This window comes from Musa acuminata, chromosome BXJ1-8, assembly GCF_036884655.1.
Source record: "Musa acuminata AAA Group cultivar baxijiao chromosome BXJ1-8, Cavendish_Baxijiao_AAA, whole genome shotgun sequence".
NCBI classification, from domain to species: Eukaryota; Viridiplantae; Streptophyta; class Magnoliopsida; order Zingiberales; family Musaceae; genus Musa; species Musa acuminata.
In genome coordinates this window covers 10,794,800-10,821,697 of record NC_088334.1, presented here as the reverse complement: position 1 = coordinate 10,821,697, position 26,898 = coordinate 10,794,800, and the positions used below count along the sequence as shown (strand labels likewise).

The 26,898-nt window shown below is 34.9% G+C and overlaps 2 protein-coding genes across 3 annotated transcripts; one reads left to right on the top strand and one right to left on the bottom strand.

Moving 5' to 3' along the window:
- The first annotated feature begins 24 nt into the window (after positions 1-24).
- Positions 25-18,712, top strand: LOC135587484 (ABC transporter G family member 28-like). Of its 2 annotated transcripts, XM_065078967.1 has the most exons (14): positions 26-407; positions 543-619; positions 1,384-1,653; positions 4,532-4,595; positions 4,698-4,844; positions 5,064-5,098; positions 6,535-6,608; positions 8,475-9,349; positions 11,407-11,703; positions 12,542-13,021; positions 13,155-13,303; positions 15,110-15,399; positions 15,489-15,613; positions 17,860-18,712. In XM_065078967.1, exons 1-14 carry the CDS (start codon positions 202-204, stop codon positions 18,014-18,016), a joined length of 3,246 nt encoding a protein of 1,081 aa, XP_064935039.1. In that variant the 5' UTR covers positions 26-201; the 3' UTR covers positions 18,017-18,712. The 2 variants fall into 2 exon arrangements, with proteins under 2 accessions (XP_064935040.1, XP_064935039.1); XM_065078968.1 differs by lacking the exons at positions 15,489-15,613; positions 17,860-18,712 and having other exon boundaries at positions 25-407; positions 13,155-13,269; positions 15,110-15,278.
- Positions 18,713-23,828: 5,116 nt separating this feature from the next.
- Positions 23,829-25,513, bottom strand: LOC135588999 (alpha carbonic anhydrase 7-like). Its single transcript, XM_065081324.1, has 7 exons — positions 25,306-25,513; positions 25,007-25,224; positions 24,810-24,916; positions 24,631-24,736; positions 24,372-24,530; positions 24,234-24,287; positions 23,829-24,135 (listed from the first exon to the last, which is right to left on the bottom strand). The coding sequence occupies exons 1-7, from the start codon at positions 25,403-25,405 to the stop codon at positions 24,049-24,051; spliced, it is 831 nt and encodes a 276-aa protein (XP_064937396.1). The 5' UTR covers positions 25,406-25,513; the 3' UTR covers positions 23,829-24,048.
- Positions 25,514-26,898: the final 1,385 nt, after the last annotated feature.

Genomic DNA, 26,898 nt, shown 5'->3' with positions numbered 1-26,898 from the left:
TCCCCGCAGACAAGTTAGACGCCGCTGATTGCTACCACCGTTACCGTTGGAAACAGTCATCGCCACCACTGCCATCACGAAGCACTCCTCTTTTATAATCTCCTCCTCCTCCCATCTTGTCGCCGTCTCTCCTCTTTTCTTCCTCCTCATCTCCCTTACTCTCTTCCTAGTCGGTAAGGGCCTCTGATCGGAGACCTCGAAATGCGCGCGCGATGGGCCATCGCCGTCGCCATCGCCGTCCTGCTCCTCTGTCGCCTCCCAGCTGGACGTTGCCAGGGCATCGGTGGCCGAGTCAACCCGCCGCAGACGGCTCCATTGCTGTTGCAGCTCCAAAGCACCGTCGATAGGCTCACCAGAAATATATTTCCGGCAGTCAAAGAGAACTTTGGCTCCTGCATCAAAGATCCGTGCGTCTCGTCTAACCCTCGTCGATCTTTCGTTTCCTTTCTTTCTTTTGTTTGGATTGTTTTCGATCTCGAAGCTCGATGTGGGTTTGGTGGTCGTGGGCTTATGCTGGGATGTTGTTGGATTGTGAGCTTCAGGCAGCATGATTGGGATCATACCTTCAATTACACCAAGGATTTGGATTTCTTGGGGGACTGCGCGGACAGAACACCCGGTATGAGATGTCCTTTTTGCGTTTCTTTCTGACTAATTGGTTCGATCATCTTGCTTAGAATATTAGAAAACCTTGATAATTTCAATAATGAATATATCGCAGTTCTTGTGGTTCTTAGCTTAGTTATTTTTGGCATCTAGAGCCCTTGATATTAGATCATGGATATTTTGGTTTCCTGTTAGTTGTTCATCCTGCTTTTCTACCAGTATGCTTCTGTAAAGTTCGTAGGTTCTAGCTTCTTTACCGAGTTGCTTTAGAAGGGCATTCACGATTTTGTGATCTAGGTCCTAGGATGTTATTGATTGATTAGAGTGTCTTGGAATTTCGTCCAACTTGTGCTTTATATCTTGATTGATGTTCTGGTTTGAGATGTCAAACCTTTTCTTTTTTTTGTTTTTCAAAAAGAAAACCCAATGTCATTTATGGCGATGATTTAAGATGAAATTACTTAGATGGTCTTGATCTAGAACGGTTGCTATAGGGATTGACTTCACACAAAGTAAGATCCAAGACTTTGGAAGAAGAGATGCTTAAGCTTTTAAAGAACTTCATATTGCAGCTTTCTTAGCAAATCAGTTTTTGTTATTTTCTACATGAACATGGCTGCAAGATGTGACGGATTCAAGCTTTTTTGTTTCTATCATAATCTTTTGATGAATATTAGTGCCCATCGTATTGCTTTATGTATGCATAATCTTAGTCGTATCGGGACAAAATGAGAAGGCCTATCTAACTGCTTTATTTTGACTCACTCGGACAAGCAGATTTTTCTGCACGTCTATGCACGGTAGCAGAAGTCAAGTTCTACTTCAGCAGTTTCGTTGAAAGTGGTGGAAAGACTAGCTACTTGAAACCCAATAAAAACTGTAACTCAAGTTCATGGGTTTCTGGATGTGAGCCAGGATGGGCAAGCAGCGTTACTCCAGATGTGAATGTTGACCTTCAAGAATCTGAGTATATCCCTCTAAGAACTCTCGATAGTCAACCTTGTTGTGCAGGCTTTTTCTGCCCTTATGGTATTACTTGCATGATACGTAAGTATATTTCTTCTTTGATCTCTCTTGTTGCTTTTAGCAGGGTTAAGATTCTCATTTTGTTGTTTCACGTTGTTTGTACACTTTATTTGAAGCATTACTAAAATATTATCAACATGATGATTGTATTTGTGCTGGATACTCTAATTTCTTCTTATTCGAAGTAGGTTGGTATTTAGTATTTGAAATGGAGCCAGAGTGGTCCATTTCTCTCCCAAAACATTGGTTTTCCGTGGATATTCATTAGTTTTCAGCTATGTTTAAGAGCAATGCTCTACTCTATACACCCACATATCAGGCCCCAACTAGTTATGTCAGCTCAAAACTGGGAGAGAATGAAGGTGGAGGATAACTCCATTACAACTCTAAAGAGGGTGTCATTTATGGGATTCTTACACTGGGGGTCTAAACTAGTACTTGTATATTAGTGATTGGCTCTTCCAAGCTTTGTGTTTGTATTTGATCCTGCAAGGTATCCCTGTAGTCTTGGTTGTTGTTTGCCTACCTAATTTTCTAAAAAAAGTGTCCCTCAAGACTTCATCTTTTTCCTTGACAAATATGTAACTAAGAATTAGGAATAACCCATTTGCGGAAACTGTGTCCCTGGAGGCTCAACATAGAAGTGTTTCTACGTAATAAGTCTTAGTATTTCCATGTGACCGTTACTTCAATTTAAGAAAAGTTTGTCAAGCTTAGCCTAAGGTGCTGCTAAATATAAGGATGTTAGCAACATCCACGAATGATAAATCATAGTTGAATGTAACATGCCAATGTAGGTTTGCAAAGTATGATGCTTATACAAAGTGTCATACTTATATTTTGTTTTACTTGGAACATCAGAGTTTCAACAACACTAACCTTTTCTAGGAAGCATAAACATATTTTTGCAAAATTGTTTTCAAGAATACATGTAGGAATGGCCATGCTTTTAATGAAAACAATATTCGAGATTTACAACAGGGATTTTCAACAAGCAATTCCACGATGGTAACTGTTGCTTCTCAATATTTGTTGTATCAAATTAATTATTAAGATCTACCAAAAGTGTTTGGAAGTTCTTACATATTATGAGAGCTATTTCCTGTTAGATCCACCAATATCAAGTATCAACACCTTTGTTTTAAGTAAGGCATGGGTAATTAGGGCCCTAGGTACACTTCATCAGAGAGGATAGTCAAAAGTTGTTAGAATAGGTTCAAAGATTGCAAAATTTTAAAAATAAATGGGAATATTTCAACTCTCAGGAACTAAACAGATAAACCATTTTAACATTCAAAGTATCAAAATCTTTTTTTCTTCTCCTTCTGAATGCTCCAACAAACGATGACAAAAAATCTATCATAGCAATATCTTTACAATCTTTTTCTACTCTTCGTCCAATTGCTTTAAATAAGAGAAGTCTTTGTTGGAAACTGCTTTATGTTCAAACAGCAAAAAGATCATTTTCCAATTTTCTCAGTAAAGACCAGTTTTAAGAGCATATGTTCCATAGGTGCATAGGGGTTCACCATCTTCCTACAGATATCAATATCAAGTTAAAATATTTGGCCTTTCTAGAGATAGGACAATTCCAAAGTGATTAAGAATGAAAGTTGTCTCCAGACTCTCCACAACTTTAGAATTTTTAATTGATGCAATATGAACTCTCTCAAAAAACCTCCAAGAGATTGTTTTCTCAAATTTCCTCAACTTGTGTTCTGCTCACATTCTTGATAACTGATAGCCTGATACAATCTGGAGTAATAGGTCAAGATTAAAATGATAATTTTTTTACTAAAGAAAGTATTAATATGAGAAATTGAGAATATAGATTTGCAAGGGTAGGGATTTTGTCTTAGAATAGTTCTCAGAAGAGTTCTCCAATCTATACATCTACCTAGAATCCAATAAGTTTGTCATTGCACAACATATTGACTGAATCATAGTCACAACTGTTGATTCCTGTCTAAGTTGGAGAAATCAAGTTTTTTTTTATTTCATTGTCCTGTAAGTATTTGCTCAATTGCTCCTGAAGATTCTTTTCGAATAGGATCAATCATCTGCATAGCACCTCCTTCTCGTTGAAATGTATCCATCACCATCTCCCTAGAAAAAGTTAGCTTTAGCTTCCATAGCTCAATGACACAATTCCACTTGAGAACTCTATAAAACAGACCAGCTTACAAAATCTTTCTTCCTTAAATATCTTGTTTGAACTTGCAAAGAAAAACTCTCTTCATTCTCTTAGGGCATTAAGAAGTCAATTTGGACAATTAAATCATAGGTATACAGTCATTTTGTTGCATTAAAGGGAGTAAGTACCTCTTCCAACTTGCAAGCGTAGTTTTAAACATTATCATGTTTGGTTGTGATTTCTATAACTAAATTTCCCAGTTTCAATGCACCTTGGTTAGCTAGTTGAGAATTTTGGTGCATGTTGAACTTAAACCCCTTTGTGGTTATACCGTAGTTAGACTCAAATCTCTAATTAGATTTCTCAGATAAAAACCGTAAAACTTCCCATTATTCTCAACTTAAACTTGAATCACCTTCATGTTTATGCAGTACTTGTTAGACATCCATCAAGAAAATAAAAAAATGCATATGTGCCCTTAGTGCTGAAAGCCAACATATGCATGTCTTTTCTACTGAAGAGTGTGGCTTTCATGAACAGCTTATCTCAAAATGTACAACTTTATGTGCTGGAAGCACACTTAGATGTTCATCTATATATTGTTCACGATGATATTCCTCATTTTGATTGGACCATCACTTCATTTTATTAAATTTCTATTAGACTGGTTAGAGCAGGTCCAAGTACCTTTGAAGCTAATGGTATGAGAATGTAAAGAACTATGTTACCATGTTAGTTCTAATATTTGTCTTTTTGTTAATGAAGCTTGTCCCTTGGGTGCATATTGCCCAGTTGCAAAACTTAATGGAACTACAGGTCTTTGTGATCCGTAAGTTGATTATGTTTTCCCCTTTTCCTTGCACTATTCTAGTATTCTTTACATTTTCATGGTAAAAGTGGCATACCTTGTTTATTTTCTAAAAATGTGCAGATACAAGTACCAGCCACCCCCTTGGAAACCAAACCATACATGTGGTGGTGCAGACATTTGGGCTGATGTTGATAATAGTGGTGATCTATTCTGCCCAGCAGGATACTACTGTCCAAGCACCATTCAGAAAAATAATTGCAGTAGTGGGTATTATTCTCGCCCAACACCTCTAGTTTCAGATTGAGGTCTCTTGTGGTAAATATGTACTAATGATGGTTATTAATGCCTTGTTCACTCTCTGAACTGTTAAATGTACCCTTCGAACAAGGAGGATGATTCTGATATCTAATGTTGCCTTGGTTCTTCGTTTCTGTTTTAGTTTGTCATTATTTTGGGCTACACTGATTTTGTGTTTGCATTTTGCAGACACTATTGCAGGATGGGTTCTACTTATGAAACTAGTAAGTTTTCACTGTTTTATTTAGTTACATAGAATGTCTGTATGCTTGAGTTCTCATTTACAGTTTAGTGACCGCATAAGATAATTGTGTAGTATAGTGTTTAAGCTACATACTGCAACCATTATTTGTTTATTTGTCTTAAGATACTTCATATTCATGTAAGCTTTTTGAGATGATACAATAAATATATGAGAACACATCCATATTGCTCTGCAGTTTCTTTTGATTAGATTAGGTTGTCTTCCGCCAATGCAGGGTCTAGGGAGGTTTAATATACATGTAGTTTTATTTGATTAAATTAGTTAAAATGTAATTAGACTAGGAGCACAATTAACACCCGTTAGAAGAAGGAACAACTTCAAGTTCTTACTGGCTGGCTCTTGCTTAACCAACACAAATGGTTTAATCTCTAAATGTAGACAAATTATCTTATACTCAACTAAATATCATCCTATTGATATGGTCAGTTTTCAACTCTTTTTCTAAAGGTTGCCATTTGTTGAGTTGTTAAAATCTCGAGGAACATTAAGGGACCAACATGTATTGTAACCTAGGTGCAAGGCCCAAGGCGTTCCAAAAGCAGTATAATGTTTCGTTGGTGTTAACCAGTATGCATGATCACATGTGTAGTTTATCGCTCAATGACATTCATCAGCAGTCACATCTGTCCTAAGCCAATATACTGGGAAATGACTTGGCATGTGCTGGTATGGAAAAGCATGATACAGCTGCTACTTTATGGGGCTGCACAGGCTTGGCAATTTGAAGTTGTCCTTGGTTATAAAGCAGAAACTAAAATTGGTCTCTTTCTTCATTGAGGCTGGGTTAGCTTTGCTCCCTTCACATTGTTGATGTGTTTGAAGCTGAAATGGACTTTGGAGTTTCCTTTCATTATAGAAAGTCATGGCATGGGCTCATTTATGAGCAACATTGTATTCCTGACTCCATGTGAATGAGCAATGACTTGGACGATGAATCTACTTGGTATAGCTATCTTGACTTTGATGCTTCTGCACTATTAACTAGATAATGAGTGTAGTTCTTTCTTCAAATCTTCTGCAATTCAGCAAAAGATAATAAACTTGCTTTATTTTAAGAATAAATTCTGAATGGCACAAAGCCAAGTATCAATTAATATATTTGCCTTATAGGTAGAAAAATGAACCTCTGGATATTCATTGATTTAGGCTAAGAACAATCTAAAACTCAGACAGCTGAGTATACTCCAATAGAAACAAGATCAGAAAACAAAAATTATGCTTGTGGTGACACCTTGTATGACAAATCATCTACTGTGATGCTTCTTTCATCTTTGCATCTACAACATCTTGATACAAGCTGCTATATACACATATATATAGGAACGTACACATTCATATAATTTTGTTTTGAAACTCAATGCAAAAAATTTGACTAAGTTAACTGCTGGTTTGTAGGTTGCTACAAGTCAAATACATGCCATTTGAATTCTGAAAAACAAAGCATGACTATTTTTGGTGCTTTAGTAATGGTAAGTAATATGGTTTTTCTTCAGGCAAGCAAATGATATGGTTTTATTCATGTTTTGTTTCTTGCTACTGTTAAGCAGTTCAGTTCATTTTTGGTCTTCAACAGCTCTGCTCCAGAACCAAACTGTACTTGTAAAACCACTCTTCTGAATCATGCTTGAATGGAAAAACTTGATTCTCTTTAATTTTGGTATTTGTTTCTGCTGGAACCTTGATCGATAATCATTCAGTGCTTGATCCAAACAGAAACTGATAAGATTCACTTTCTTAACCATCTCACGTGCTTGTGGCTCACTTTTATCTTATGTACTTAATGTTTCTTCTCTTTATTGTTGATGACAATTATCTGTTGTTGTTGGCTACTTTTATATTGCTTGAGTAGTGTTGGTTAAATATTGTTTATAATCTACTTGCACAATGTTTATCCAAAACAAATAGTAAGTGATTGATATGCTTTATACATGCATTGCCACTAATAATTAGCTCAAAAAATGATCCAGATCAAGATAATGAATCCATTGATTTGACTTATCTTGATTTGCATTAAAATAAATTTAGGCTTTTGCAATGCAATCAAGTTCATGTTAGAGTTGGGTTGGATTATACCAAAAACCTACTGAAACCTGATTGACTTGTTGCAAATCTGAGACCCTGATACATGCCACATTTCTACATCTTAGTCTAGGAACTCAAGAAAGTACATTAAATCATAGATATACATATCAGGGTATTCTGAAAATGCCAAATGCAAATGCTTTTCTGTATACGCTAACACTTCAGCAGAAATCTTATTATTTTTTGGTGATATACCATATCACACTGTACTCTACTGACCAACAATGCCAGTTCAAGAGTGGGCAATAGTGGAGTGTATGTGAGATTTTGATCCCTTGACTAAATGTTTGCCAATCAAAGGATCATTGGCTACCAAGAATGGTAAACTAGTGCTTGTTATATGCTTCTAATTTGGGCCTAGCTCAAGCAAATTTTTTAAAGTTCTGAAGCAGTATGCTAATGTTTGCCACCTGAAATTGATTTCATGTTGGCAATTGGTTATCATAACCTTTAATAAAAAATATACTATTTCTTTCTGAAAGGAATTTATAGTCAAATAATAAAGAAGAGAGAGTAGAAATTTTGTAGACTTCATTTGTAGCACATAGATGAAAGTCTAAAATTTTCAATTATGCAACTTAACAGATGGATCTTGTTTACTAATGAACACAAAACGATCACTCCCCTTGGGAGCCTTGGTTCTATAAATGAGTTTATCTACCAATATAATATGTCTTATTATTTAAGCTAACAAAGATGTATACACCCGTACGTGGACATGAAAATTTGCATTTCAGACAAATTACCCAGGCACTAAGACCAACTGCTTACATAGACTCCTAATGAATATTTATAACCAAAATATTTGCTAGATTCGTAGATCTACTACTGTAGGCTCATCTTACAGGTCTGTACCAATGTACCGATTAACCATTGGTATGATACGTACCAATATACCGACACACGGTACGGTGATTGAATTGACAAACTGGTATGCACTACATGAACTACAAACAAGCCATAGGACATTGTGGCTTCTTCCTTTTTATGTTGTTTTTTGTGTAGTAGATCTAAGCATCTAGCAACTCTTTGTTTGTGTGTGAAAAGAATTAAGCATGTATTCTTGATTTTTCTTCTAAGATTTAGAAGCTAGATAAGTGTTATCATCATTTGCATTGTCCCAGTTGTATGTTCTGTTTATTATCCCTCTAGTACAAGGCAGAAATTCTGAAAAATATTTGTGTTTATTAAAGAATCTTCACCATGATATCCAGCATAAAATAACAGCACATTTTCTTTCTGAACTTCTGTAGGTTGCATTAATTTTGTTGTTATTGATAATCTACAACTTCTCTGATCAAATTCTCGCTTACCGGGAAAGACGACAAGCCAAATCGAGGGAAGCTGCTGTAAGGATAGCTAGAGAAGCTGTTCAAGCTCGTGAAAGATGGAAAGCAGCAAAAAATATAGCAGTGAAGCATGCAGTTGGAATCCAAAATCAGATATCTCGCACATTTTCACGCAAAATATCCAATAAACTGCAAGAATCATATAAAGTTCTTGGTCTATCTCGACAGTTATCAGATGCATCGACATCGGATATTGAGGAACTAAGTATGCTCGGTAATAATAATATGACACATTCATCCGAAAAGATTTCTGACAGTTCTGAAAGTCCTCAAATTGATATTGGAGACACTTATCCCAGAAAGAAAGCAACAAAAGGGAAACATATGCATACTCGTACACGAATCTTCAAGGATGCATACATCGAGATTGAAAAAGAGAAAGTGCTACAGCAGGAAAAGAAGAACTTGACTTTTTCAGGAGTAATTTCTATGGCTACTAAAAATGAAATCAGAACAAGACCTATCATAGAGATTACCTTCAAGGATCTATCTTTAGTTCTTAAAAGGAACAAGAAGCAACTTCTGAAAAGTGTGACAGGGAAACTTGTTCCAGGCCATGTAACTGCAATCATGGGTCCATCTGGTGCAGGGAAAACCACATTTCTTACTGCTTTGGCTGGAAAGACATCTGGATGTCAGATGACTGGACTAGTTCTAATAAATGGAAAGGTTGAACCTATTCGTTCATATAAAAAGATAATTGGTTTTGTGCCACAAGATGATATTGTGCATGGAAACTTGACAGTGGAGGAAAATCTTTGGTTCAGTGCTAATTGTAGGTAAGAGACACATGGCATTCATATAAGCATTCACATCAAGTAAAATTATTACCTTTGATGCTATATTTGTAACTTATGAAGTTTAAATATCTTAATCGTGCGTGGTACATTTCATTTCTTTTCATATTACCATTTGTATATCTTAAAGTAAAATATCTGCATATACATGTTCTTGGTATTGATTTTTCTTTTTTAATTTATTTTTAGGCAAGTAGTTTATCTGATGCTTATATGCTGAAGCAAAATGATATATGGAAATAGTGGTTTGAGGCATATTATTTATCCAACAAGGTATTACTCTTTAAACATGAGGATGACATACTCAATAGAAGCATGATGTGTCCTGAATGAAGCCGGAATCATACTTGAGTTACTTGATATAAGTGTTCACCATAAAGTTGCAAGTCCCAACTTGAACAATAATCTCAGTTCTCTAAATTAAGGGGTTTTGTTAGTGATTAACAAGAACTGAGTTTGTGCATTAGAATATGGTAAAGTTTGTCTTCTATGACTTCATTGTGATCTTGATCCTATTTGGTTGGCTAATATGGTTGTTCTTAATTTTGAATGAGCGAATTTATTAGTTCTGATGAAGATTAAGCATGTTAATTTTACTGGAAGGTTAGCAGTGCATCTTAATCTTGGTTTCCATCTTGTCATCTGCATCTATTGTTTCCTTTTCATCTTCGTTGCAGATCTCTTCTGTGCCTTCTCATCTTTGTTCTCCTTACTTTTATAGTTTTAGGATCAAACTGATTTAACTAGAGTCATGTAAATATTTTTCCATAGATTATAGTAGACATATTTTTATATTTCCCAAAATCTAATGGGAAGATGTCCAGAAGACATTGCTTCAAAGGTATATTAGTTGAATCTTCTGAATTTGGTAAGAACTGCTTAGCTATACAGGATAACTTACATGATAATTTTCAGTTACACCTCTCTTCAGGTTTTTGTGTCTGTTATTTATAGGTATTTCATCCTGTAATAAGTAAATACCATTTATCATAGTAACGATCTGAATTCTAGAAGTCTACTGTAGCTATCTGAAGATACTGAATCCATTTTCCATTCATTTATGATTAGATTCCTTCAAGCATCTCCATCTTTGTTGTTTGTTTGCTTCTTCTTTTTCTTTTCTGTTTTGTGTGTATTTTTACGTGTGCAGGTGAGACTTGTCTGTTTACAGTTTCAGCTTGGTTACTATCCTAATGAGTAGTATGGTTTAAACTTAAAGTTGGAAAAATATAATTTTTTTCACTACTCTGTGATCTGGACATAGACATGTTAACCATGTGAACTATTAAACAAGGATATGCTATTGGTGTAATTGTTGATTGTATGGTTGTCTAGATTCTAAGGATATGCTATTGGTGTACTTTTTGACTGTATGATTGTCTGTAGATTCTTGATCTGGTTTTCTTGCATCTCTTTAGGGCTCTTTCCATTTACATGTCATGTTGAAGTTGGACACTAATTTGTTTTACAGCCAAATGAAACTCTTCTTGCACTATTTCATTCATTTTAAATGACCATTTAAAAGACCATTCTTTCTGGTACCTTAGAAATCAGAAGCAAACCAAGATAAAATTGCATTGGTTTCTTTTCTTCTTAACTTTCTACTATCATCTTTCTTCTGGATATTGGCTCTATTGTGTGGATCACAACAGATTGATGATTACTACTGAAAATGTGAATGAGAATATCCTGTCACTGTCTTGGCCCATACGGTAGCTGTGCCCTCCTTCTGGTTTCTATATCTTTGTTGCACTCCTCTTCACATCATTTCAGATTTATTAGTTATTTATTATTCTAAGCATGCTTCCCTGCTTTTTCTTTTGCTTGGTTCATTCTTGAAAATTGTTCAGCACCTGTGTTTCCCTTCATTATGGTCTCCTGTGGCAGGTTAAATTGCTTTTCCTTTTTCTTTTTCCTATTAATATGATTGTGTCAACTTGCAAATTTTTATCGTTCTGTTTTTTATTTCTCATCTAAGAGATTCAGTATTGTGGCTCGTAAACTATCCAAGTAACAATTGGTGTTTTCCCCTTGTTTAGACTTTCTGCAGATATGCCAAAAGCCAACAGAGTTCTAATTGTTGAAAGAACTATAGAGTCATTGGGGTTGCAAGCAGTTCGAAATTCCTTGGTTGGAACAGTAGAGAAGCGTGGAATTTCTGGTGGGCAAAGAAAGCGAGTAAATGTTGGGCTTGAGATGGTCATGGAACCATCTCTTTTGATACTAGATGAACCAACATCTGGTTTGGATAGTTCTTCATCTCTGCTGCTACTTAGAGCTCTTCGTCGTGAGGCACTTGAAGGGGTAAACATCTCCATGGTGGTTCACCAGCCCAGGTTTGTTTGAAAAAATAGAATGCCAATGTCTGGCCTCATTTATATCTTTTCTTTCATGATGTTTCTGATATAAGTTTCTCTGGTAGTGGTGAAATTCTCTCTTGTATAAGATGCATAAAATGCATAAAATGATATTATGAATGTTAAAACCAATTTAGTTTTTGGAACATTGCTAGAGATGATGCAAGTTGTACAATGCATAATTATATACCATATACAATATTGTCATATGCCTGATTTATTAGATCTATAGATGATTTTTATTGGGAACCATGTATACTGTACTACCTTGTTCAGAAATTTTTTTTTCAGGGTTCTTAAGGCTTGTCATCTGGACATCCTTTTAACCCAGTTAAGGAGCAAAATTTTTATATAAATCATAAAATTCTCAAAATTCTTGTCATCTTTGCTTAAGTTGCAACTGCCAATTTCTGAGGACCTTGAAGTGTGTAAAGATACAAAAGGAAATAATTGCTCCCTTAATGTGTCGATAGGCAATATGTGACATCAATTATCTGAACTAGCTAATTGCAACTTGTCAGGGTTAACCACATGGTATTGAAGGGCTATCTAAATTATGAAGCTTCTTTTGGTGGATCTTGCATGTTATTTGTTCTGGGTTTGAAATAAGTTCTGGACTCAGCAATATTTCTCTAATCAGATTATTTGATAACAAATGTCTATTGTCTTATTCTTGACATGCTGTTAAAGCCACAGTCATGAGATCATTATTAATGCTTTGTATCCTGTAGTTCACTTCAATTATAAAAGCCACTCATTTTAGTAAGCTACTATTGGACTAGTATTAATTTTTTTAAAAATCCTTTTGGCACTTCAGCTACACTTTGTTCAGCATGTTCGATGATTTAATACTTTTGGCAAAAGGTGGTTTAATTGCATATCAAGGGCCAGTGAGGAAAGTTGAAGAATACTTTTCAGGCCTTGGGATTGTAGTCCCTGAGCGTGTCAATCCACCAGACTACTTTATCGACATTTTAGAGGGTATAGTGAAGCCAGGCACAAGTACAGCTGTTAAATCCAATCAGTTGCCACTTATATGGATGTTGCATAATGGATATAATGTGCCCCCTGATATGCGCAACGAAGTCGATTCTGTCAATGCATCATTTAGGAGTGGAATAAGTTCTGATAGGATTGGCTCAGATGAGGATTCTGGTGATGCTGATGTTTGGGGAGACATAAAAGGTGCCTTTGAAGAAAAGCGAGATCACTTAGAGCACAATTTTTCAAAATCCAAAGATTTAGCAAACCGAAGGACACCTGGTAAACTCAAGCAGTATAAGTACTACCTTGGAAGGTATGTTATTATCTTGAAGATCATTTATACGTTCATATATGTTGGATTTATCTATACCATAACTTGCTGTTTATATTGTTATTTGTTTATGGACCTTTTTTGTTTGTTAATGCCAAAGCCTTGTCATCTATAGGGTCTTCAAGCAGCGTTTGCGTGAAGCTACAACACTAGCTGTTGATTATTTGATCCTTGGTCTCGCGGGAGTCTGCTTAGGGATACTTGCTAAAGCAAATGACTCTAATTTCGGGGTAGCTGGTTATACATACACCATTATTGCTGTTTGTAAGTTGCAAATAACTATTTTGACATATTATTTCTGCAAGAAACAAAATATAAGAAATTTTTTGACCCTGCTCACAGCTCTTTGGCATATAAATATAGTTTTTTTTTTCTTGTTTGATTACCGTTAGGAGTGGTTGCATGATTTTGTTTATGAGCCTACTAGAAACTAGAAAGTATAGTTATTTAGCTTATGAGGTGTTAAATTGAGAAGAATGAGGTTAAGTGATGCCTAGTATGTGAAGCAAATTTTTGTTTGTGAATTTTCATTTTGATGTGGCAACTACTTGGGAAAGATGCCTGATATGATTCTCAATTGTGAAGATTATGCATTTGAGCTTATTAGTACTGAATTCATGGCTGTAAATTATTGTAAAAGCAAATTAAAGAAAAGGGAATCCAATGATTTGACACAGAAGAAAAGATCATGAATTTCTAGAAAGGATCACACTCATTATAAGGTTTGAAAGAAAGTCTGCCAATTTTTTCTGGATGGACATAACTTTGATCAAATTTAAATATTGAAATTTAGAAATTTCAACAAATAAGTTATGTGGAAAAAAAAAAGGGAATCTATATGTAAGAGCAGGGAGATCTAGCTCATTAGGGGAGATTCTACAACTAATTGCAACAAAAAGAAGACTTGTAAGTTTCAGATCTAGCATATATGCTGAAAGGTCAAAATCATTTGAAGGAAAAAAAAAATTCAATAGGTCTAGAAGCAATGTACCCTTTGGCAGTAATCTTTTTCTAGCCAGACAATTCCTAACTTCATTAGGATTTCCTAGTAAAATAACAAATAGAAACAATGTTTTAAAACACTGTATGATCTTTGGCAAGCAAAATAATCAAATAGTTTTCACAGTAACACTAAATAATATCAGTATATTGGAATAATGTTCACTTTTAAAACTTCGAAGTTTGATTGATGATTTGTGAGCAATTAGGTGTCGTCTTGATAGAGGATAAATTATCTAAGGTGGTATGAACATGTGCTAAAAAAATATATGGATGGAGCAACTACTATTAATGGTACGATGAGAGATAGACGGAAACCTAAAAACACTTTAATAAAAATTATAAATAAAGATTTAAATATTCTTAAATTAACTTAAAATATGACTTTTTATATATATCAATGATGAATCGACCCAAATAGTTGGAACTTCATGGTTTTGTTGTTATTGTTATTATTGTATCATGAGATAAAACTTATAGGCAGCTTTTCATGAAGAAAATAAGAACAGTAAGAATCTTGGTGCAAAAAATTGCACTATTTTAAAAAGAAAATTTCAATCAAGATTTTCACATGTTCTTTTGACTGGTGTAATAAACTTAATCATGAAATCTGAAATACATTGCTATCCTTCCTGAAGATAACAAATTATAACTGGATTTCTTTTCTTCTAGTTACTCTTTTATTTATCTTTGGTGCACAGTGTGTTCCCCCACATACATTTACAGTGTAGTGTAAATGTATTTACAGTGTATGTATGTACTGGCAACTAGAAGCAAAGTCCTTTTTATATCCTATGTAGGTGCATATGCAACCAAAAGAACTTTGGGCATTGATATATGAATAGTTTCAGGAATTCACTATGCATTATTCTTTACCTCAAAACAGCATGTGGAACTAATTCTGAAGAAAAAACATCCAACTGAAACAGCATATGGAACTATTTGGACAAAGGAAGTTGACTGTTCTAGTGTGTGGAACTATGTATCATGAAAGTTATTGTGAATCTCCTTCCTTCCAGTTTATATGGTGATTAATTGAACTTTGTGTTGATCTTTGTGTATACATTGTAGCTCTCTTGGGCCAGATTGGCGCTTTGAGATCATTTTCACTGGAAAAGTTGCAATATATGAGGGAGAGAGCATCTGGAATGAGTTCACTGGCTTATTTTCTATCAAAAGATACCATTGACCATTTCAACACAGCTGTGAAGCCTGTAGTTTATCTCTCAATGTTCCATTTCTTCAGCAACCCGAGGTCATTATTTGCTGACAACTATATTGTTCTGCTTGCCCTTGTATACTGTGTAACTGGTATTGGTTATACTTTTGCCATCTGCTTCCAACCAGGTTCTGCTCAGCTGGTATGTATGTCATTATTTGATGCTTACTTCGCAGTCTCTTATTTTTTGTTTGTTCAACTCTAAGGCAATGTTGATACTTGATTTTGCAGTGGTCTGCTCTTCTTCCTGTTGTTTTGACGTTGATATCAACTCAGCCAAAAAACTCAAAGATACTAACAAGTTTATGCTACCCAAAGTGGGCATTGGAAGCATTTGTGATTGTTAATGCAGAAAGGTTCGTTTGACTTACCTTGCTTATTATGTATGAACAAGTTTTGTCATGATTCTGCTTTGATTTTGCGTTTGCATATGTATGTTTGACTAGGTTGTTTAGACTTTAGATATTTATTGAAAGCAAAAAAACGAAAGAGAAACAATGGAGCTAAGAACTTTCTACACAAAGTTATAAAAAATAATAATGGAAATGTAGTTGCAGCTTGCATGGCTTAGAATTCCATTTCTCATGACCAAAACAGAATGTAGTTGTGCTATATTTATATATTTAAATTATTGCTTCTAAATTTTCTTGTCCTAGATAAATATTTCCAACCAGCATTAATAATTTAATGGTTTCAGTGGTTTTTAAGTTTGAAACATTATAGTTCTAGCTCTCATTCTGACATTTTAACCATTATAGTTTGTCAAATATTTGCAAAAAAAAAAAAACACTATGGGTCTGGTTTGCGTTGATGTACTGACACAACATGATACATAGGCAAGTGCTGGATTGCTCTGGGCTGATAAAAAACCTAAGAAAACCCTATTTTAGGGTTCTTTCCACATTTTCTTGATAAATACAAAGAATATTCATAAAATTAAAGTGGTTCTAGTCTAGGAAACAATAAATATTAAATAAAAACATATATCAGGCAAGTATCACATTCTATATTTAAAGAATATATGTATGTACAAATAAATTTTAAATTTTAAACATAATAAATTTGATATAAAATATGATCATATACCCACTTCTACCTTCATTGAGTCCACGGAAAGTGGGTCGAAATTCTTGATGTTATTCCACTATAGATCAATATGGTATGTCTGAAAGATTCACGTGTGGAATGACATACCGATAAAAACGTGTTTAAGTGATGCACTAATATAATTGCATCTCAGGCAAGTAGGACCATCATAAGTTGAGCTTATTCTTATTAGCTTAAGCTTTTTGGGATATCGGTTACTTATTTGATCAGTTTTTATCATGGTATAAGAGTAGGCCATAAATTCAAATTTCAGCCTTTTGTGTGTTCTGTGATACATGGGTAGGGTCTTTACATAGAGCTGGTTAACTTTCGGTTTTCACATTCATCATAAATTTGGTTGACCCAAATTATCATTTATTAGTTAGAATGTCTCACGAATTTTGTTCTACTAACATTCTTATGTATAGGTAATCACAACATATCTCTTGACATCTTTCTCTTAAACTGAACTTCTCTCTCTAGCTATATCACAGTTCAAGAAAATATGTTTTGAATTTCATATAAGGAAGCTGTAAAGTCTCAACTATTTGGGGTTGACTACACAGATCTTTTTCCACCATTAAGCTCTGTAAAAGAACATTGACTGAGAACATTTTTTTGCACTTGGAATCTAATAGTTCAAAAGCCAAATCCTACATATGAAGGATTTACCATTTAGCTCTATCCAATCCTGTAAAGGAAGAAAAAGACTTTTTGCATTTTCCCTGTTTCTAAGATAGGGATATGTTGAGATCTGGAAGTTCAGTATGCTTGCTCATATCAAGGTTTTTTTTTTTTCACTATGTGCAATCCATTTAAGTTCATCTTGGTTATAAATTGTTTCCAGAAAGACCTATTCTAGCTCAATTGGGGGAAACTGATTGCTGATTGTACATAAAAGCGTTCAAATGAAGGCAAAGTATGGCATATTTAGTAACACAACAAGAATTGTTTTATTCACATAAGCTAAATAGACGATGATAACCTTAGATTGGCATGTACAATTTGAGATGCTTCAAAGGTGCCAAAGATTAGATGGAATGTACAAAAAGCTATCTTGTTACTTCCAGACACAAGAACTTGACATCTCCTATCTCATATTTCTGTCAATAAACCATGAAATGAGTGACACTGAGGTGGAAGATCTAGGTGTATCTCAGGAGTATAGAAAAGAAAGTAGAAAGAAAGGTAATAGGCATTGATGTTTATCAATTTCCACACTTCAATTGCAACCTTGTCGGTCCTCCCACTAGAAACTGGCATGGTTCTTGTGGATGCTACTATTCAGGTAGATTGTTGAGCTTGAAAGTCTGTCCAAAGTCCTGTTTTGAAGTTTCTCTAGGAGGAGATGCTTGTGATTCTTTCTCTTTTTGTGGAACAATGTAATTTGGATGCAGTTTTGATCATTTTGCTAATTTGGAATGGGAAACCTACCCGTTAATTAGAACGATGATTTGTTTTACTTTGGTTGCCTTACCATGTCCGTGAGACACATAACCAATGCTTCTGTTTGCAGGTACTCTGGTGTATGGCTGATAACACGGTGCGGTCTGCTTGCAAAGTTTCATTACGACATCAATCACTGGGCACTTTCTATAGCTGTCCTCTTTGTCTATGGTTTTGTTTTCCGCTGCATCGCTTTCATTTGCATGGTGATATTAAATAAGAAATGAGGCTCAGAAGCCTCATTATCTGCCCAGTTTAATCATTGTACATGTATGTCCATATCATTCTTTTTGGTTTAGCTTATGCCAAGGATCAACACAAGCATAATACAGTTTGTGCTATGCCAGTGAGACAATGAAGGTGTAAGATTAGTCTCGCTTTGGCTGAATCAAGAAGGCATCAGATGAGCTCACTTATCGAACTGCTTCATTTTACAAGTGCTATGTTTATCACAAGCAATCAGATTTTATCTGAAGGATGAAACCTAGGAATTTTGACAGCTCGTCTGGGAATTTAGTGAGGTTTACTTGTTCTAATTAACAGCATCTCATGGGCATCACTGGTTGATCGATTTGTTCTTGCGAGATGTAACTACGCTGAAAGATCGGCAACCTTTCTGGTTCATTAGAAGATTGCACTGCAGCGAGGTCCCTAAGAGGCGGATTCCCCCAAGAAACTTCCCCCCGAGTGATTCAGTCAGCCTAAATGACATTTTCCTTAAGGTGAAATTAGGTATTGGGGGAAGCTTACATAGAATGCCTATCGTGTATCAATGCGTCCGTGTGGTGATCTCTCTCCGTTGGAGTGTCTTGATTTGTTTATTTCTCTTCAGAAAGGTGTTCGTCACAGAGCTCATGTAAGAAGACAGTTGTCTACACACTGAATCTAGTGAGGTTTACAGAATGATATTATTGTCCATGGTCCGGTAATGTTGTATTTACTTATTTGTTTTTGCTAATTCCTTGTTGTTCTGCTAATCATGTGTTTACTTTATATTCTTCATGAGAAGTTGTCAGATAAAACATGCTCGGTCCTACTCATTTTTCTCTGCCAATGAAGACAGACAAATTATGGTCTTGTCCATAAACAAGATTGATTCAAATATTTGTAGATGCCATGAACATGATACCAAGTATTGATGGAGGGATATGACTTCGTTGAACACGTCCCACTAGTCTGATCTGGCTTCCTCCTCAAGTTTCGTATTCTATCTCTCACCTCCATCAAAATTAGAGAGTACTTATTTGTAGGGCGTGTGTCCAGTCTCAACAGCTCACTGTAGCTACAAAAGACTTGGTCGGAGGAGGTAAAAGCCTGCAGCCTCGGTTCCCAAGAAAAAGTTCTTTCTAGTACAGCTCTCGTGATCCAAAGATCTGATTTCTACTGACGCTCAGTGTGTTTCCCATGAGAAACACATCTCTCTTGGCTGTATTTGATCTTTAATTTCCCAAAGAAAAAAAACAAGCTTATTAGGTAATCAAACGTGATGTTCCTTGCGCACCGTTTATTTCCGGACAACAGACATTGGCATATTACATGGTAGATGTGACGAACTAGTTTTTATTGGTAGATAGATAGCTTCTTGGGAGAAAGGAAACCATAAAAACAGAATACTATGATGTAATTAAAAAAAAAATTTATCAAGAAAATCATTTTAATATTTAAATAAGAGATAAGATAAGAATATTTATAAAATATTTTCAAGTGCACACTTACACTCTTCATGAACTATGGTTCTATTTATAGAACTTAGTGATAACTATCTCACTTCATCATGTCACTCATGATTGAGTTAGGTGTAGAAACTATCCTATAACTTACTTATAGATCATGGGCCACTACCTTGAACATGCCTATAACTATCTAAATATGGTAACTACATAGATAACTACTATGAATCAATTCTTATACATTGATTTGCAATATGAAATAAATATGCTTTTGAATTGAAAGCGACTTGATGAGGATATCTGCAACTTGTTCATCTGTTCCACAATACTTCATTGCTATGGCTCCACTTGCTACAAGATCCCGGATGAAATGATAGTGTATCTCTATATGCTTCGTTCTTCCATGAAATATTGGATTATTCGTCATTGCAATTATGGCTTTGTTATCACAAAATATTTCCGTTGCTTTTTTTTGTTCTTGATGAAGATCTTTAAGAAGTATTTTAAGCCATATTGCTTGACAAGTTGTTGATATTGCCGCTACATATTTTGCTTCTGATGTCGATAACGTAGTTGTTGCTTTATTTTTTTTAACTCCAAAATATAGCTCATGATCTGAAAATATTACATAAAGTACTCTTTCTATCATCTAAAGCTCCTACCTAATCAGTATTAGTGAAACTAAATAATTTATATTTAAAATTATAAAAATATCAAATATCATAATATGTAATTCTAGCAATATATTATAGAATTCTTTTAACAGCTCCGAGATGACGTTTGCTTGGGCTATGCATAAACCTAGATACTACACCAATAGAGAATGTAATATCTGGTCGAATATGAGTTAGATAAATCAAACATCAAACTAAACTTCTGTAGTATTTTGCATTTATCAAACATATATCATCTTCAAGTTTCAATTTGTTATTTACATTCATGGGTGGTTATGCAGCTTTGCAATTAATCATGTTAGATTTTTTGAGTAGATCCATTGTATAATTTCTTCGTAAAATAAAAATTCCATCTGATTCTTGCTTCACTTCCAACTCAAGAAAATAATGAAGTAAACTTAAATATAATATTTTAAACTTATTCATCATGCATTTTTTAAATTCTGTCACAAAAGAGTTAGATGAACCATATATATAATATCATCAACCTAAAGGCAAACCATTAGCATATTATATTCATATTCCTTTTTTAGATAAAGAGTGGGTTCATTATTGTTCCTCTTAAATCTATTTTGATGAAAATAATAATCAATTTTACTGTACCATACCCTTGGAGTTTGTTTAAGCTCATAAAGAGTTTTCTTTAGCTTATACACCTTTTCTTCATATCATTTTAATAAAAAAAACCTTCAGGTTGAGTAATAAAAACCTCTTTATGTAAATCTCCATTTAAAAATATAGATTTCACATCAAATTGATAAATAAGCCAACTCAAGTGAGCAGCTAAAGCCAAGAAAGTTTTTACGGTTTCGAATCTAGCAACTGGAGAAAAAGTACCATCAAAATCAATACCTTGTTACTGTAAATATCCTTTTACTACAAGTCGAGCCTTATGCTTTTGGATACTTCCATTTACATTAAATTTTGTTTTGAACACCCATTTCAATCCAATAGTTTTCTTTTCTTTCGGTAGATCTATTAATTCCCAAGTTTCATTCTTCTCAATTGATTTGATTGTTTTTTTCATTGCTTTTCACCATTCCTCTTTTTCAACTGCTTTCTCAAAAGTGATATGATCTAAAATAAATAAATCAAATGTTGAGTCATAAATTTCTATTAGTAATCTAAATTTTCCTAAAGGGGTTTCATCTTAGGAATCAGAATTTAAACTGCTATTAGGTGAGGTTGACGATGAACTTGTTGGAGCATGATCTTTCAATTGATTATGTAGAGTATCTAGTGTTGTTGGAATCTAAATTGGAATCTGAATTTATGTTCCATCTTTATTGGTCTTCCAATTCTAACTTGTCCTTTCATCAAATATAATATTTTTATTAATAATAACTTTACCACTAATAGAATTATATAATCGATATGCTTTGAATTGTACTGAATAACCAATTAAGATGACTTTTTCAGATTTTTCATCAAGCTTATGATGGTTTTATGAATTTACCAAAGCATAAGCTTGTGATGATTTTTCATCAAGTTTGGTATGGTTTCATACCATACCAAGCCTCAAAAGGAGTTTGATTCATAACAATAGCCTTTGTTGGTGAAATATTTAACAAATAAACTGTTGTTGTAACTGATTGTGTCTAAAACTGATTTGGAAGGTTTTTTTTCCTTTAAGCAAACTTATTGCCATTTTAATGAAAGTTTGATTCTTACGTTCATCTACACTATTTTGCTCTAGTCTATATGGTGTTGTCAATTCTCTACGAATATAATTTTCTTCACAAAAAGAATTAAACTCATTAGATAAAAATTTACCACCTCTATTTGTCTGAAGTGTTTGTATGTATCTACCACTTTGCCTTTCTACAAGTGCTTTGAATTTTTAAAAATTATTAAATGTTTCATATTTTAATTTCAAAAAATATATTAAACTCATGCGGTTATAATCATCAGTAAACAATAGAAAATATTAACTTTTACTAAATAATTTTGTATTCATAGGTGCACATAAGTCAGTATGAATTAATTCAAAACAATTAGATGCCCTCCATGCTTTTCCAACAAGAAATAGGTTTTTATTTTATTTACCATAAATACATCAAGTGTATTAATTTTGGACAATCCAAAAACTATTTTTTTTATTTAATAATCTTAAACTCTTAATGTTAAGGTATCTATATCTTAAATATTACAAATTAGACTCATTCTTTTCGGTTGCAACAAGAGTATACTTTTCAATATTTAAAACATCAAATGGAAATATCTTATTTTATATCATGTAAATATTTACCATAATTAAATCATATTTTTTATCTTTAATTATGCATGAACCATCATCAAATATAACTAAATATCTATCATCTATCAATTGGTCAACACTCAACAAGTTATGAGATAAATTAGGAATAAAAAAAATATTATTAAAATATTTTACCTTCCCTTGACTTATCTTTATCTCAATTGTTCCTTTTCCTTCTATTTGGATTTACTTATTATCTCTCGGTCTAACTTTCAACTTATGAGTTTCATCAATATATCTAAACATTGATCTTATGCCTGATATATTATTAGAATATCTATTATCCAAAAATCAAATATCATTTGAGATATCATTAACTTGTGAATGAGTCATAAATAACTTATTATTTTCTTTATTTTCCTCCACATAGCTTGCTTATTATTCTTTTTTCCAGCAATCTGTACCAAACTTTTTACAATAGTGACATTGAATTTCACTCTCATAGGTTTTTTTTATCATAATTTGATTGCTTTTGTTCATCATGCCCATCAAAGTGTTATCTTCCTTTTCCTCTTCCATTTCCTCTACCACGAAATTCTCCTTTGCTATGAAATCCTCCTTTATCACGTTCTCTTCCTAGTGATTTTTTGTCTTCTTTTGAAGTAGAAAACTCCTCCTTGACCTAAAATGATTTTTTTTCACTTTTCTCAAGTGACCTGCTCAACTTTGCTTCATGTGCTTATAAGGAACCCATTAGTTCATTAAATAAAAATATAGATAAATCTTTTGATTCCTCAATTACAACAATAACATTATCAAATTTCAGAGTTAAACTTTTAAAACTTTTACAACAATTATATGATTAGGAAGATGTTCATCATAAGATTTCATTTGACTAACAATTTCAATCACTCAAGAAAAAAAATCTTACACCAATTCATTACTTTTCATGAACAAATTTTAAACTCACGATGAAGGGTTTGGAGTTTTGCTGTAATCACTCTTGATGAGCTTTAAAATTTATTTTGAAGTATCAACCAAGCTTGCTTTGAGGTTGTCGCTGTTGCTATTCTTGATAAAATTATCTCATATACAACTTGTTGAATGAAGAACAATGTCTTTTGAGTCCTTTTTATTTTCCCTCAATCCGATTTCTTTATCTCGATCTGCATATTCATTCTCTATTAAGTCCCAAAGATATTGAGACTTGAATAAAGTCTTCATTTTGATACTCCAAAATTCATAGAATTTGTCCGAGAAAATGAGAATAAGGGGTTGAGGGATGGAATTACCATTGAAAGTCATAATGTTCAATTCAGATTGAAACTTAGTTATAATACAACCGTTGTAGTATTTAAATAAGAGGTAAGACAAGAACATTTACAAGATATTCCTAAGTGCATACTCACACTCTTGCTTTATGAACTATGATCCTATTTATATGACCCAATGATAACTATCTCACTCCATCATATCATCCATGATTGAGTTAGGTATAGAAACTATCTTATAATTTTTAGATCATAGGTTACTATTTAAAATATACCTATAACTACTTACAACATGATAAATACATAGATAACTACTATAAATTAATTGTTAACGTCTTGTGTCCAGGCCCGTAGATACGTAGTAAAATTAGCAACCCCATTTCGTCATCCTTCTCCGGCATGGCATGGAAGTGTGCGTCGTAGGCGTTGCTCGTCCGCAGTTTCGCTTTAAGAGCTGACATGGTCTTCGTGCGGCGGCTTGTACATGTACACGTTGCGTCCATTGATGGGCTGAACTGGTCTAGCGTTGTCCTTCTGCGAGAACGAGGGTTGAAGGAAGACGATGGTTAGGCAATGCAAGAAACAAAACGATTCATCTGATGCATGGTAAAAAGATCAAACACCACACGTACATCATGCACGGGAATCCTCAGCGACGCCAGTTGACTCTCCGTTACGCTCTTCACCTAAACAACAACTTACGATTCGGAGAATGATCATTCGACTTCCATGAGGAGATGGTAAAGGAGTGGCGGTAGGCACACGCGTACCTCTTTCATCACCGTCCATGTAACAGGCTCACCGCAAGGTGGGGTTGTCAAAGAGCCACTGTACCTGAAGTATGGTTCTCTCTCACCTATAAGAGGTGGGCGGATAGTCCCCACATACACATTGTCCTGTGTCTGGAGAGCTCTTAGGCCCTCCGACAACTGTGCCAAAAGAGACCGAAAGGAGAAAGAGGGAAGGAGTTAGTCCAGCAGCTGACGAGAGAGACATATTCAAGTCAGGCCATTGGTGGGGAATGCGAACCTGGTTCAAGAGGGGATCGGCAAAGTCAGCGAACTCGTACAACATGCCAACGACTGCTATTTCTCCCTCCGGAGTAGTGTGCACCATGTGCAACTCCAAGGGATACCTGTCGACAAAACTAGGAGTTGAGCTTGCCGATCGCTGGATCTACAAGTAGCAATAAACTTTGTAGTTCGAACCTTTTGCCATAGAGTTCATGCTCCGACGGTGAGTGCCAGTGGCACTGCCGGAGATGGTATGTCATCTCGCCGATCATAAGATCACCTGGCGACTCCGTCCAATTCACCTGACACACATGCAACATCACAGAGAACGTAGGATTCAGTACTGTTAAAGCCAAGACATGAGGGCATGACGTAATCCGTTTCTCGATTACCAGGATCTCATGCCCCTTGTTCTGCAAGAAAGCAGGTCTGGTGTCGTAATCCGTTCTCAAGCTCCACAGTGATGGGCTGACGATGATATTGCTTGGTATAATCGAAATGGGTGATTGTTGTTCTCCAGTTTTGCACGTCTCCCATTCTTCATGAAGGTCTCCCCAGTGTTGAGGTCCGAGCTCGCTACATGGATCGTAGCTGTACTCCCAATCAGCTCCTACCAGTAAAACAAGATGACTCAGTCAAAGAGGCCTAAATTTACATGAGACTTAAAGCATGGTCTTAAAAGGCCACTCACCAACACCACTTGCTTCCGTTGCCATGACATGTGATTGGAAGACGACGAGGAGGGCTAGTGAAGCACTCAGCCATTGGAATGGAATTCTAGAGTTCCTCATGCTCGGAGATACAGGAGGAATCGGTGCAGGTTATGTGATCGCAGTGCGCTTCTTCTTATATAGAGATCGAGTGTGCATGAACAGATGCTGAAACCCGATGGAAACATGGAAACGTTTACGATGACAGTGGATTAGCCCTCACCATGTTGTCGCCATTTTAGTAGTACTTCGTCCTTTGATGAAGACTTTGTCTTCTCTTCCACAGCTCACGTTTTTCAGATGACAGCGTCCTTACCCTATTAAATGTCAATATTCCTTCTCCGCAATATTGATAACGAAGAGTTTTAGTGACACTTGACAACCAAATCATATCTCATTATTCTCTTGACAGATTGATCGCATCTTCGGACGTAACGAAGAGAACCTTCACAGATGAGTCGTCTCGATCACTAGTTTTGTCACATCCATGGAAGAAAACTGGGGGCGGCCAACGTGAAAAACGTAAACCATCAGTCTGACAAGATTGGGATAAGCTTTATCCGACGTTTTACACCATGAAAATGTGTGGCTTGTGACCAATCTCCTCTCAACTTTGAATGATGCTATGGATAGTAAATGTTGCTGACACAAGTCTGTACTGTGGCTATTGGTAATGGGTGGACCAGCATTTTTCTTATGGATAGCACGCAGCAAATGCTACTAATAGGCCAAATAAATACCCATGTGATTGTGTACCACAAAGTTGCAATCTTGCTTCCTCAAAATTCCACTACGATGGCTCAGCCAAAGTGTGAGGATATATATATATATATATATATATATATATATATATATATATATATATATATATATATATATATATATATATATATATTAGGAATCAAGGTTGTAGAGGATTGACACTCTTCATCTCCACTCTTCATATCATTTTCCAAGTATACCAGAATAGGAGTTCCACATAAGCTACTTGGTCATTTGTAGTCTAGCAAACTTCAGAAGCCTACTATGTATTTTGTTGAGCTCACATAGTTGCTCAAGCTCTAATCAGCAACACTGACATTATATGTAAAAAAGCTTGATCAAGAATTAGTATTGGTTATAACCGATATATATGGCATAATTTAAAGATTACAATTTAGGTCGAAATGGCCATGTAAAAAGACCATCCAAAATTAAATGTTAGTGCAGATTTAGATTAGAAAAAGACCATCTTATTCCCATATTTTCCCACTAATGTTGAGGTTTCCATGCACAGGAATTTCCATTCAGTCTTATAGTATATATGATTGTTGCGGAGAAACTAGTTAATGCGGAATTATTCTTTTCCCTCTTTGTGTATCAAAATAGGTTCCTCATCAAAATACCAACTTGATATCAAAATGCTAAATCAATAGCACAGCATAAACAACAGAGCAATAAATCAATCACACAGTGAGACCAAATCTTTTTAACGTGGAAAACCCAATGTGGGAAAAACCACGGGACCGCAGTCCACCTCAAACTTCCACTATCAATAATAATGATAACAGGTTTACAGTAGGTCTTCTCTAGAA